The following is a 14,342-nucleotide window of genomic DNA, read 5'->3' on the forward strand; positions in this document are numbered from 1 at the left end:
GCTGGGCTGAGAACGTGACGCGGCGCTCTTGCAGATCAATGATAGCTCCATTTTCCTGTAGAAAATCAACTCCCAGAATGACGTCATGGGAGCATTCACGTAGAATAAGGCAGCTTGCTACGAATGTGTACCCTTGAATCTGTACTCTCGTTGTGCAGGCGCCCAGTGGAGTAACGACATGGCCACCAGCTGTCCGAATCTGCGAGTTATGCCACGGCGTGATTACTTTCTTCAGCTGCGTTGTCAGTATCCCGCTCAGTATGGAATAGTCTGCGCCGGTGTCCACTAACGCATTAACTACACAACCATCAATTGTTACTGCTATGTCGAGTGAAAGCCGGCTATCCTTAGCAGGAGCAGGTGATGTCGGACCAGTTTCTGTACGGTTCTGCGTCAATAGGAGGTCTTCAGCGCTTCGACGTTCAGCGACCCCACCCCCAGAGGTCGCTTCGGCTAGGTTTCCCGGCGGGGGCTGGGAGATCGTGCGGTAGAATACCGCTGGGGCGTTGATGAAAATCGCCTCGGTGATGGCGAGCACGACTGGCGCCCGGCAGACGGTGGTGCATGCTGCTGGGAGAGGTAGTTTTGGATGTCGCGTGGTCTCTGACCGTAACGGGGTGGCGGCGCGTACGCAGAGAAGCCGCGAAGCCCAAGACGGCGATAAGGGCACTGGCGGTACAAGTGATCAGCTTCTCCGCAGTGAAAGCGTAGAGGCCGATGATCGGGTGTGCGCCAGACGTCAGACTTCCGAGGATACGAGTGGCGATCGTCGATGTACTAGACCGGTTGCACCGAACGATGGGCGACAGAAGCACCACGGACAAAGGGCAGGGGCCGTGGCGTGTACGTGCCTTCGTAGTATGGTATGTGCTGCGCTGACTCGAGTGAAACTGCAGGGACAGGATGAACGAACAATGGCGGCGATGCAGCAGGGCGCTTCAAGGCTTCCGCGTAGGTTGTCCCACGGTGGTATTCAGCAGGAGCTGACGCAGCTGTATCAGGAGGAAAGTGTCCCGGAGGGCCTGGTGCAGCTCATCCTTGATCACAGTTGCAATAGAGCTAACCGTAGGATGAGGTGTTACACCAGCCTTTTGCAACTTTTCACGTAGGATATTACGGATGAGTTCACGTAAGGAGTCATTGCTGGTCTCAGCGGCGGCGAAAATGTCAGCAGTGGACATGCCACTGACTTGCCTGTCGTAGAGGTTTGATCGCTGCTGCAGCATTTTTTACATTGTCACGGCTTCAGACAAGAACTCCGCGACCGTCTTCGGAGGGCTTCGCACGAGGCCGGCGAAAAGCTGGTCCTTGACACCGCGCATCAAGTGACGCAACTTCTTGTCCTCCGTCATTCTCGAATCTGCCTGTCGGAAGAGACGCGTCATGTCTTCGACGTGCGCGGTCACAGTTTCGTTTGGCGACTGGACGCGGGCAAGAATAGCTCGTTCAGCTCTTTCTTGGCGGTCAGCGCTGGCATATGTCTGCAGAAGTCTACGAAAGAATTCGGGCCACGTCGTCAGCTGTTCGTCTCGATTTTGATACCACGTGCGAGCCCCGTCTTCGAAATAGAAGTAGACACGGCCCAGTTTCACCGCCTCGTCCGACTGATTCAAAATGGCTACGCGCTCGAAGTCCGCCAACCAGTCCTCAACGTCTTCGTGCTCCGTACCATGGAACGTCGTCGGTGCCCGTGGGCTTTCCAACGTAAAGCGGTTCGACGACGTGGTTCCCGTGCCGTTTGGCAAGGTTTGTACCGAAGTGCTGGTCATGTTTGTTGACGTGATGCGAGCAGTATCATTGACTTCCGAAGGCAATCCCCTGATTCGGCGGCTGGTCCGATGCACGGGAGTATTGACTGGCACTGGACTCGTATTACGGCTTCCTGTGGGGGGGGGGGGGGGTCTGCAGCATCCGTGAGACTACCCAGCACCTTCCACCAGTTTGTCACGATGAGTCACAAGTACTGGGGGATTTATTGAACGACTGGGTAGCTAGCTCTAGGACGATGCGTCAGTCGTGGCTGGCTCTCGAGCAGAGAAGAAGACACGCAATCTTCTTTTTCCTCCAGATTGAGAGCCGCTCTTGCTGTCGACCCACTACGTGCTGGTGGCAATATTTGTCTCAAATTCTGCAAGAATCATTTCGTTTCTCCGGCACATTTGGTGTTCACGTATAAGAAATCTCAGCAAAGATCCATGGCAGACCGACTACGTGCCATTGACATTTTGGAACAATCAAAAAGGAACTGAGACGTCAGCACAGAAGCATGAAAAGCATTTGGATGTGTAGTTTTGATCAGCCCAGCCACGACCACTATCTACACCGCTACGACAAGCCTTTGGCGTTTACGCTAAAACGTATATAGTCGCCGCGCAGCGTGCAGCCACCCATGACCCTGATACCGAGAATAACGTGACACAGCAGTCGACAGCCGTACATAAGGCCAGCGGTGACGCCACGGTATCCATGGGCGCGGCATTGGTGATTGACGTCACGTGCAGCGATCTATACAGAATCAGCCAGTGGTTCTGAAAGCGATGACCTCACACCAGTGGGTGAAAGTTTGCCCCTGATGCTTTGTAGACAAAAAAAAAAAAAACTCACCAGGCCTGCGTGGAACGCGCCGTACCGTTACGGTGAAAACATGAAGAGTGGCCTTTAAGCGCATTTTCTAAACACTCTTTCGGTAAATCCTAGAAGCATACATACTAGGTACCCGCTATGCAATAAATAATCACAATTTCTGTGTAGTAGGCCGCAATTCAATGTGCTATCCTTCATCATTCTTCGGAAAAGCGTGGTATCCGCTAAACACTTGCAAAAAAAATTGTGCGAAGTTTGTGTTGCATTAAGTGGCTAACGACATTGAAGAATTATGCCTGAAGTGAGTGTGTGCCAAAGTTATTATGTGATGAAGAAAAACCTTTAGTAATGTATTGGAGCATTAGTCGACCAACTCGCTACCTGACTCGCCTTCTGTGGCGCCTCGTTGTTCCTTCGCTGTTCTATAACGCTTTATTACTCATAATAACACGACTCCTCTCCCGACATCAAGCCTGCTTAAGGAATGTTTGCGAAATATTGCCAAGCTCCGGCGTGCTTCAGCCATAAATCACTGGGCTGGCAAACAGTGAACCAGGGTCCGCACCCCCCTATGTCCCTACGTGTCTTTTATGGATTTTATTATGGCTTAGTGGTTGCGCACGCTGGCGGCGGTGGCTGTGGACAACTCCAGTGCCTCGCGTAACCCGTGTTGTGATCTCATAACAGCTTTCGCCGTAAAAGCGCCGCAATATTGTACTTAAAAAGTAAATTTACATTGTGTTGTTGACAATTTCAAGTGTTCCTTCAAGGTTGATTTTGTAGTAAGTTCATTCATACCTGATGTGGTGCCCATGCGAGCCGAAGTACGCATAACATGGCACCTCGATCACTACGAGGTGAGCCTCTTCTCGGCCAGCCTATTCACCAAAGCGATGCAATACGCACACGCCAATCAAGCTCGGCTTCACTAAAACCAGTTACCCTGGCATATTTCGCTTTGAAGGCTTTGAGCGCTAAATTCTAGCCAAGGCCGTTCGCGAACGAACGATTGAACATTTTTTAGGCCGTCGCCGCGGGAAGCGTAAGTAGCACCTGTAGGATGCCTTTTGCTCATGGTGAACACAGATTCAAGCTGCAGCGCAACTAAATGTGAACAAACAACTCAGTGTCCACACAGAAAGAAACACGTAAGAATAAGCAAGTTAGCGGGTGACGTGCGTTATTATATAGGTGTAGAGTTAGTTAAAAGACATGACAACCAAGATCAAGCCGCTTATTATTCAGAATAATCGCAGAAAGAACGTGCTGTACGTTGTTTGTCACTTGAAAAAAAAATTATTTCATCACGATGACAGCACATGCTTTCCTTTCGCGGTTAGTTTTACGTGCGGCCGTGCTAACGTGTGCCAGAAGTTCACAACATACGTGTTGGGTTGACATGAAGAAGGCGAGCGACACCAATACCAAAGGAGTGACGCAACAGACGTGTACAGAGCCATTGAGCCGGAAACCAGTCCCAATATCGTGCATTTCATGAACATTCGTGAGTTTACGCTATACAAAAAAAAGACAAGTAACGTGCAGTATTGGAACAGTTGGCCAGCCTATCACCAGTTTGCCAGCCCATTGCCTTTTTTTTTTGCCGAGAAGTCTGCCCCTCTCAGCCGTCAATACAGCACATCCATCCGACAGCTACGCCCCATCTAATGGCCTGTGAAGCATATTCACTGTTTTCTCGAGGAACGTGTCTTTTACATCCTTAAGCACGAAAACTGCTGACGCCTGCTTTAACATCCATAAGCACTCCTTAGGCACCCCGAGAAATCAAACAGCTCGCCTTCATCTGTAAATACATGAGCGACATCCGCCACGTCAGTAGAAAAGCCAACCAACGCAATTGCCTATGTGTGTTCTCCCGCCGCTATCCATGCAACACCATACGGCTAAACGAGCATTGGCTTCACAGATGAGTCTGCCACCCAGAAGAATGACGAAGAACTGCAGTGGCTGCTAATGGGCGGAACATCTCTTGTCTTGCCTGATGACTTGGTGGCTGACCGTCATATGCCCCTCGTTTGCGATACGTCGATAGGATGTCGACGTCGCTACGTTGTACCTCTCCCATTTCGTCAAGCAGTATTTCATACCCTGCATTCTTTGGCTCACCCTGGCGTTCGCGCCGTACAACAATTTATCACTGCTCGTTATGTGTAGACGAGCATCGACGTAGGTATTCGTCGTTGGTCACGTGCATGCCTAAGGTTCCAACAGTCTAGAGTGCATCGACGCACTGTTACTCACTTTGGCACACTTCATTTCCCGGATGCTCACTTGTCACTTACACGTCCACATTGTCGGTACCGCTCTTACATGCGGGAATCATTGTTATTTGTTAATCTGCGCTGACATGTTCACAAAAGGACCTACAGTGATACCTCTTGAAAACATAACAGCGGAGTCAACTGCTCGCGCACTTGTCATTCTGTGAATTAGTCGATATGCTGTCCCCTCCAGCATTACGACTATCTGAGGTCACCGATTGGACTCAGCATTGTTCGCAAAACGATGTCGGCTTCTTGGTGGAACCAGACCAAAACTACTAGGTACCATTCCTACGCCAATGGAATCATCGAACGTTTTCATCGCCACCTGGAGGCATCGCTTCTGGCTTCTACTTTTTCTCCATCATGAAGAGAACGCCTTTCTTTGGTTATGCTTGGCATCCACAGGCCTGTTCATAGTGTCTCTTTCGTAAGCGCCACCGAGCTGACATTTGGCTTCACTGTTTGAGTTCCTGGAGAATTTTTCAGTGACTCACCAACAGTGGAGACGACGACGAAGTGTATATTTCATAGAACGCTTGTACCCTTTTCTCAAATTTTCTATTTGTTTTACCGGAAATTCTGGAAGCTGCCACTCCCTTCTTCCGAGACTGGATGAAGAAACCTCTCAGGATTTTTGAGATGGACAACCGCTACGTCTGGCAGCGGCTAGGAAACGTGGGACCACCTCAAGTGGCACAGACAGCGAGGCAACGGAGCTCTATTCCGACGATTTCGAGTCATCGGATGACGACTACACAGTCGTCATGAACCGCAATGCAAAAAGAAGACTGCTATGAACATTGTCGACGACGAGTATATCCATCATGCAGGCTACCGCGCAGCATTGGCCACACACTATACTCTTCATGGCTGTAGACCCTTCAGCCAACCTACGGCGGCTCAACAGGCAAGTCCTCTCTGCATACCTCGAAGGACTCGCTCCAAATGAAATTAAAGACGTCAGGATCAACTCACGGAAGAATGTTCTGGCATTTGATGTTCTACACCGTAGTGCGCTGCAAAGCCTACAGAACAACCTCGGAAATCGACAGAGTCACAGTTAAATCAGTGATCCCCACTGACTGTAAGGGCAGTGTTGGCGTCATTTATGACGTGGAAATTTCCATTCCCGCTGACGATTTCCCAATATTGATAAAGCCAACTACTGACGGCATCCTCATCAAGCACATCGCAAGGCTTGGTCAGCCACGATGCCTGAAGATTGTTTCTGAGGGAGACAGTCTTACCCCACACGTCAAAGTTGGCCACGTTCGCCATCAGGTCCGTCCATACATACCGAAGCCCCTACAATGCTTCAGATGCTTCAAAATGGGACATGTCAAAGGAGTATGTACCAGCAATGTCGTGTGCCCGCGGTGTGCCGAACCTCATTCAGAAGACACCTGCCACGCAACTGCGTTCGAATGCTCCAATTGCCACGGCGCTCATAAAGCGTCGTCTAAAGATTGCCCACGAGTGAGAAATGAACGCGCGGTGCTGAAACGCGTGGTGCGCGACAATTCAACGCACAGGGAAGCCGCTGCTACTGTCAGGTGACATCGGCGTCACCACAGAAGATCATCACGCAACGTGACATCTGCCGATAGAGACCCGTCATCTCAAGCAACAAGAACTGGCCTCCATCGTCAAGCTCATTGAAGACGGAAGCACCGACAACAGAATCAGGGTCAAGACTCCCACCTCGTGAAGAGTAGCCGTCATTTCCACGAACACAGTCTTTTTCAGAGGTGAATCGATCCCCACCAACCTCGATGCCATCACGAACCACTGATGAAAAGACAACTGAGGATCGCCTGGTCATCGACATGTTGCAGACCCTTATGAGCGCAATGCGCATGTTCCTAAGCAACATGAACACCCCATCAGCGCAGAGCGCACTCGAAGTGCTGGACACTTTGAGTCCGGTGCTTGCAGCTCTACGGTAAAACTATAGCCCGCAACATGTTATTCGTTCGAGAGGAGGTCAAGAACGCATCTGTCCTTCAGTGGAATGCCAGAGGACTTAGGGCGCGTATGTCCGAGTTCCAGCAATATGTATTCACGAACTAGTTCTCTATAATTGTGATTTGTGAACCGAACCTGTCAGCTCAGATGAGACTGTCAGGATATGAGTGCTTCATGTCTTCTCCCACGGAGAGCGCAGCAAGGTTGTTGTGTTCATACGGCACGACTTAACTTATGTTCATCACCCTGTACCGCCTGACGAAGAAAACTAGTACGTTTGCCTAACAGTAAAAAACAAGAAGACCACATTCACCATCATCGGAGCCTACTTACATTCATCAAGTCGTCTAGACCGTGAGCGCTTGCGCGGAATTTCAAATTCAACTTTTCAGCCATGGGTGATAACTGGTGACTTCAATGCCCACCACTACTTATGGGGAAGCTCCAGGGTCAACACTAGAGGTAGACAGTTAGTGCCTTTCGCTTCTGAATGTGAACTTATCCTCGTGAATGGCGGCAGCCCTACTTATATGCGCGGATCGGCATATAGCAGTTGCCTGGACCTCACTTTCGTCTCACGCTAGTTCGCCAGCAGAGTGCACTGGTTTTCGGATTGGGGAACAAGGGGTAGTGACCACACTCCAACATACCTGAAGATTGACGGCTTTCCAAGTCTGAAGTCCTCCAGAGCCGTCTGGTGCACCGATTGGCAAAAATACAAGTTAATCATGGAAGACTGTGTTGGCACCTCACCTTTCAACCTAGAGGACGCGATAAAGGGTGCCCTACAGTCAACGACGCGTTCGCTTCCGGTGAGCTCATCTCGCACTGATATGGACATTGATCTTGAGAAACTCCGAGCGATTCGTCGTCTTGCAGAACGACGTTATGGACGCACGAGGTCACTTGATGATCTGAGAGTGGCCAGACGCACACAAAAGAAAATACAGCGTCACATGAACAAGTTGGACAAGCAGCGATGGGTATCTTGCGATTCTTTGGATCCCAGAAAGCCTCTGTCACTAATCTGGAGAACTGTCCGAAGTCTTCGTACAACCATTACTCAGCGCTACCCATTAAAATCTCTGGCACTTCTTTTACGCTGCGAAGAGATTGATGTCGCAGATTCTTTCTGTCGAAGGATTGCCTGCAGCTCAAATTCAACTGGGACAAAGACGCCCGACTTTTCTACATCCTCACGTGATCCCCGAATGGAGATTTTGTTTTCAATGAACGAACTAAAGGCTGCGCTTGCTTTGTGTAGACGTTCTTCAGCGCCAGGACCTGACGGCATCACTTACCGCGCTCTGTGTCACTTAGGAGATCAAGCTCGGCAGGCACTCTTGCAGCTGTACAACGACTCCTGGCAAACTGGCATGGTTCCACAGGAATGGAAGTCAAGTCACCTGATTCCACTTCTTAAGGCCGGCAAGTCACCCTTGGACAGTTCCTCTTACCGCCCGATTGGCCTCGCGAGCTGTGTGGGAAAAGTTATGGAAATGATGATTTCAACGCGTCTGGAATGGTACTTAGAATTCTACGAAATATATCCAGATGCCATGTCCGGGTTCCTGACGAGGCCGCTCATCAATTGACAATGTAGTCGACTTGGTGACATATGTAGAACACCAGAAGGCCTGCAAACTGTTATCTGCTGCTCTGTTTCTTGACGTTAAAGGGGCATACGACAATGTCACCCACGAAGCCATTCTCAGCGCACTAGAAGGAGTGGGACTCGGTGGCAGGATATATACGCGGGTTCAGAGCTACCTACAGAATTGATCATTTCACGTGCAGACAGAGAATGGCCCGACATCCGAGTATTACTGCAGCCGAGGAGTCCCGCAAGGCGGAGTGCTAAGCCCGACGCTGTTCAACCTAACACTCATTGAACTAGTTGGCAAGCAACCAAGCAGTGTACGACTTTCCATTTATGCTGATGACATCTGTGTGTGGACATCAGGTGTGACTTGACTTCAACTTCGCACTCGACTTCAGAAGGCAGCATCAGTGACATCGTACCACTTACACAAACAAGGGCTTGAAATCGCAGGTGAGAAGTGTGCAGTAGTGGCTTTCACCAGAAAACCGATGTCCGCTTACGGCATATCAATTAACGGGCAGTTGGTGTCATGCAGCCGGAGTCACAGGTTCTTGGGAGTCGTAATCAACCGAAACCTGTCTTGGACACTCCACGTAAACTACGTGAAAAAGCGGCTGACTGTGATTTGTCACTTATTAAGGTTTCTTGCTGGGAAAAGTTGGGGAATGTCTGTGGAGTCTATGTCACAGCTGTACCAGGTATTATTTACTGGATTCCTGTGGTATAGCCTAACTGTTATATCTAACACGTGCCAAACGAACCTGCACAAAATCCAAAATATTCAAGCCCAAGCGCTTAGGATATGCCTTGGTTTACCCCGCTGCGCATCGACAGCTGAAACAATTGCCTTTGCACAGGACTACTCGATTATAACGCGCATCACCATTGAAACGATGCGTACGTACCTCAGGCAACATGCTAGGAATCCTTCCCACCACTTAGCAACCCTCGCTACTGAGAGGCCCCGCACCAAAGTTAGTGCAATTGTCTGTGCTCATTGTGCGTCGTTTACGTCAGGTTTTACGCCTGCTGAGAAACTGGTGTATCCTCCGTGGTGCCTGACACTTCCACTACTACGTGTTTCAATTCCAGGAATACAGAAAAAATCAAACTTGCCTTCATCAGCCCTAAAGCAATTGAGCTTGAGCCATCTGCACGAAATGTACAACAACCACGTGCACATACACACCGATAGTTCAACAACAGCGTCTGGTTTTGGTGGTGCGGTGGTGATTCTAGATAGAGGAATTACTCTGCGAATCAAACTGTCACATGTCACTACGTCCACAGCGGCAAAACTTGCGGCTTTGCGTGGCGCCCTAAAGTACATCAAATACCTAAGACCGAGTAAATGGGCTGCGTTTTCCGACTCGAAACCAGCCCTACAGAGCATGCAGTCAGTCCTTCGACGAGGTTGCCATGAACAATTAACTTACGAAGTTGTCGAGCTTGTTCACCACGTCATGGAAACAGGCCACGAGGTCAAGTTTCAATGGCTTCCTGGCCATTGTGGGATCAGTGGCAATGATTCCGCAGCCAACGCGGCTCGCACATAGCACCAAGAAGAACACACCTTTCCGATTTCTTTGTCAAGGACTGACGCTGCATAGCGACTTCGTCACTTGGCACGTAGTCTGAGTCTGCAGGAGTGGAACACCCCAAGCATAAGACATACGAGAATATACCAAATAAACCCTCGACTGGAACTTCGACCTCCATACGGACTTAGTCGACGTGAAGCTTCACTTCTTTGTCGCCTTTGGTTGGGGGTTGCCTTCACAAAAGCATATAGAACCCTCATCGTATTGACCGACAATGCGGAATGCGACGTCTGCTGCACCAAAGAAGACATCGACCATCTGATATGCCATTGCCCTTGATTTGCCTCTGAAAGACAGAAGCTTTCGGACGCATTGCGACAATTGGACAATCAGCCACTCTCTGTGCAGATGCTACTGGAACACCGTCATCGCCTTTCGCTCAAAAAGCAGTCAAAGCTGGCGTGTGCTTTTTGAGGACTACAGACCTATGTGACCACCTTTAACTTTTGTGTAGTGCCACCGCTGCATACGCGCCAGCCGATCGACTGACAATCCTCCTTTTTTTCTCTCTCTCTCTTTATCTTCTCTTTCCTCTCTCTCTCTCATCTTCATGCCCCTTCCTATTCCCCAGTCGTAGGGTAGCAAACCGGGCATGTGCCTGCTTAACCTCCCTGCCTTGCCTCTTGTTGTTTATCCCCCCCCCCCACCAACAGCACCTGCAGATGTTTATGACTACGAATAGCGTCGTCGCAAGCTGCGTGTACCATACGATATGCCAACGTACCATACGATATGCACACCTCTAAGCACCAGCGTCTGGTATAAGTGCCGAGTAAAACTTTGGCGAATCCCCCGTACAGTGGGAATCGCTGATATGTGAAGCACGAATGAAGAATGTTCATATGTCACTTTGAAATCAGCACAACATTACGACGCGGAGGTAAATGATGCCGTACATGACTTTGGTGTTATGATCATCATGTGTGGATGTGTCGTTTACGTTCGTCATCTATTCACGTCACGTGGTACCAAATTTAGTATGTGTGGAGCTAGTGAAAGCGCCGCAAGTACGCTATGAGCGAAGTATGTTGTGAAGTTCTTACATTACACGCTTGTCAGGATTATCATGTTTTTACCAGTCATATATTTCCTCATCTATTGACTTCACGTAACACCAAATTTGGTATATGTGGAGCTAGCTAAACGACCGCGAGGGCATCATGAAGGGCCCAGTATACTTCAATGTAGCGTTGACGTGCGCGTACGCTTGGCACAGCAACGCTACGTTAGCAAAACGCGAGCACTCTATAGTCTGACGCCAGGCGCAACCAGCGTCCGCCTCCGCGGCCCGACGGCGACCAGCATGAAATGCGACATGCTGCATTTCACGCCTATGCGTTACCCAGACAACACTGCGTCTCTCTCTTCTAGGACGCGTTGAAACGCGCATGCGTCAATGCAACGCAGCGCGGCGCGCGCCAGCGAGTGTGTGGCAGGATCGACGCCTGGCGTGGCAACGCTGGCAAAACGTGACGAAATGAACGCCAGTGAGCACGTGCACCGCGTCACGTGGAATTGTATAGGCGCTTTGACTGTGGCGTGTAGTCATGTTTTCACATGACGCGCATCTCATGATTATCATGTTTGCACAAGCCACATACCTTCGTCATCTATTGGTGTCACGTAATACCAAATTTGGCATATGTTAAGCTAGCGAAACGGCCGTGAGGGCATCATCAGTCTGGCATGTAGTCATGTTCCTACATGACACGCATGTCATGATTATCTTGTTTTTAGGTGTTATTTACCTATGTCAACCGTTCGCGTCACGTAATACTGAGTTTGGTATAAGTGAAGCTAGCGAAACGGCCACCAGCGCATCACGAGCGTGGCATGTATTCATGTTCTTACAGGACACGCATCTCATGTTAGCACCAGCTACATACCTTCGTCATTCATTCACATACTGCTATACTAAATTTGATATATGTGACGCTAGCGAAGCGACCGCGAGCGCATCATGAGTGTGGCATGTAGTCATGTTGTTACATAACAGGCATGTCATGATTTTCATGTTAGGGTCTGTCGCTGGCGTTCGCCAAGCAGTCATGCCATACTATACCAGTTTTGCAACATTCCATGTGAACGAAACCACCGCAAAAGCTGCAGCACCATGAAATGCAAATAATGACATTTATGACATACATCTCATGAGTTTAAGATTATGACTAGTCAGATATGTTCCTCATACAGTCATGTCATGCTATACCAAGTTTGCTATTTATACCAATATCGGAACAGCCAGGAGAGCTAAAAGTCGTAGGCGGCTAGACAGATAGACAGATAGATAGATACGCTAAAAGTCGCCAAATTTCGCGAAAAAATGCTTCGCATTTATACACAATGTGCCTATCGAACAATTTGCACAATTACGTAATCCCAGCACTACCAACACTTTCCTGACAAAGACCAGAACAGAACAATAATCGTATCATATGTATTTTATGTTAACACTGACATTTCCTGTCGGTGAGTTATAAAACACACTTGGTGACTGCTTCACATGAAATTAGTTCTTAAAATTTCTGATGACAGCAATTTTTTTTAACTCTGCCAAGCTGCTCTTCGGCGTCATCCCGACGTAAGGCAGTGAATGTTGAAGCCTCTTGAATGTTTGATGAATAATGTGTCAGTGATTCAGGTGGTGTTGCTACTCTCTCCATTTTTACTTTCAATGTTGGATAAACTTTATAATCCCAGATTCTGTTAGGAAATTTTGCAATCCGTGTCTTCCTCATTATTTTCCAACGCAAGATAGGGTGCTGAAGCAGCGGCTTCACGGTGGCGAATTGGCATTTGAACGTTAGCAGATCCTCCTGATGGTACGTAGTTTAGTGTCTAATAGAGCTGAAACTCGAATAATGTCTGGGAGGCAAGCCTAGACGAACATAGCCCTTTGTTTCTCACTGGTAACCTAGAGACGTAGCTTGTTGGTAGCAGCAAAGAATGCCCTGGTTTGGTGCTGCATGCTATTTATACAGCGCATCACACACGTGCTATGTTTTTTTCTCAATACGTCAAGAGCCACAGAAACAGAAAGTGATCGCATCCGTCAGTTTGTTACACTAGACGGACATTTCTACAGTTGCAACAATGTGGAACGGTTGTCACATTTGATGAAAAAAATAGCGCGTCAGCAGCGACAACCGTTTTCAAAACAAATGAGTTTGAATGACATTCGCACACACATACACACACACTCAAAAACAGCCAGAATACGCAGCCCTTAGATTAGAGCATTAGTAAAGATCAAGGCTGCTAATGCAAACATTCTGCGGCACTTCCTATATTGTGAAAGGTTTGACCTTATTTTCTTACCTTAGCCATCGCAAACAAGGTGCCTAAACACGGGTGCCATAATCGGTAAAGAGCGAATTGGAAGGGCTCACGGAGAATTCTAGAGAGTAGTTGTCGCATATACACAGGAGTTGAACTCTGGCGTGTGGGGTTGTACAGGCGAGGGTCTTTACCGTTTGGAATGGTCATGACGTCTTCATTCCCAAATACAAAATAAAGCGTAGTAGCAGCACTACTACAAATTCGCGTAGAAAATCATCGGCTAAATGTCACACGCGCTTCTTGCTGCTTTATTTTCCAGGTACAATGCAATGCGAGCTCCACATTTGGGAAGGCGATATAATAAAAAAAGAACAATATTTTTATAATATCAAAAAGACCTGCATAACGTTTTACAATAAAATCTGTGGTGGTGAGAAACCGACGGTTACAATGTATACAACCAACTGCTACAAGATATGAAGCGAGACACTTTGCTTATGTCCGGGGACTACCCGGAACATTCATCCTAAAAGCTACTGATATTGTACTGGAAGAAAATACAGCTATCTTCATAAACCTCGATATCAGAGATAAATAAACGCTTATTCTTTAAACTGTGCTTCAAGGAAGGCCTGTTTTTACCCTTAAGTGGGCTACCTAGTCTCGGAACCATGGCTTCCTCAGTTCTTTAGGCCTTGGTATGCAATTTATTTATTTATTTATTTTGAAAGACAGCAGCGATCTTGTGATCTCGACACTGCTTATTCAGCGAAGCCACCAGGCTGATTCTTCAGACAGAAAGAGGCTCACAGTTGTGTTGATTACGTACAAGCGAAGAAGATGAAGAACAAACGCAGTGAATACTTCGCTTCCACTAATTTCTCCCTCGCACAGAAGCGGTCAACCTGGCCGCCGTTTATGCTGATGTACAGTGTCAATTTTTATGAAATGGAACAAGGCGACGCGTGGCCTGCGGCCTCCGGCGGCTGCTGGCAGCGCATTCAAGCGGGAACGAGAGCAACAACA

The 14,342-nt window shown here is 48.5% G+C and overlaps 1 protein-coding gene across 2 annotated transcripts in view; it reads left to right on the forward strand.

The window, feature by feature from the left end:
- The window catches only part of LOC119174158 (uncharacterized), a 158,385-nt gene extending 144,455 nt beyond the window's left edge, over window positions 1-13,930 (forward strand). For both annotated transcript variants that reach the window (XM_075896086.1, XM_037424978.2), the window contains one exon: window positions 13,636-13,930. In XM_075896086.1, coding sequence (XP_075752201.1) covers window positions 13,636-13,796 — 161 coding nt within the window. In that variant the 3' untranslated portion in view covers window positions 13,797-13,930. The remainder of the gene's footprint in view (window positions 1-13,635) is intronic.
- The last annotated feature ends 412 nt before the right edge of the window (window positions 13,931-14,342 follow it).

The sequence above is a fragment of the Rhipicephalus microplus genome, chromosome 5 (genome assembly GCF_043290135.1).
Source record: "Rhipicephalus microplus isolate Deutch F79 chromosome 5, USDA_Rmic, whole genome shotgun sequence".
Taxonomy (NCBI): domain Eukaryota; kingdom Metazoa; phylum Arthropoda; class Arachnida; order Ixodida; family Ixodidae; genus Rhipicephalus; species Rhipicephalus microplus.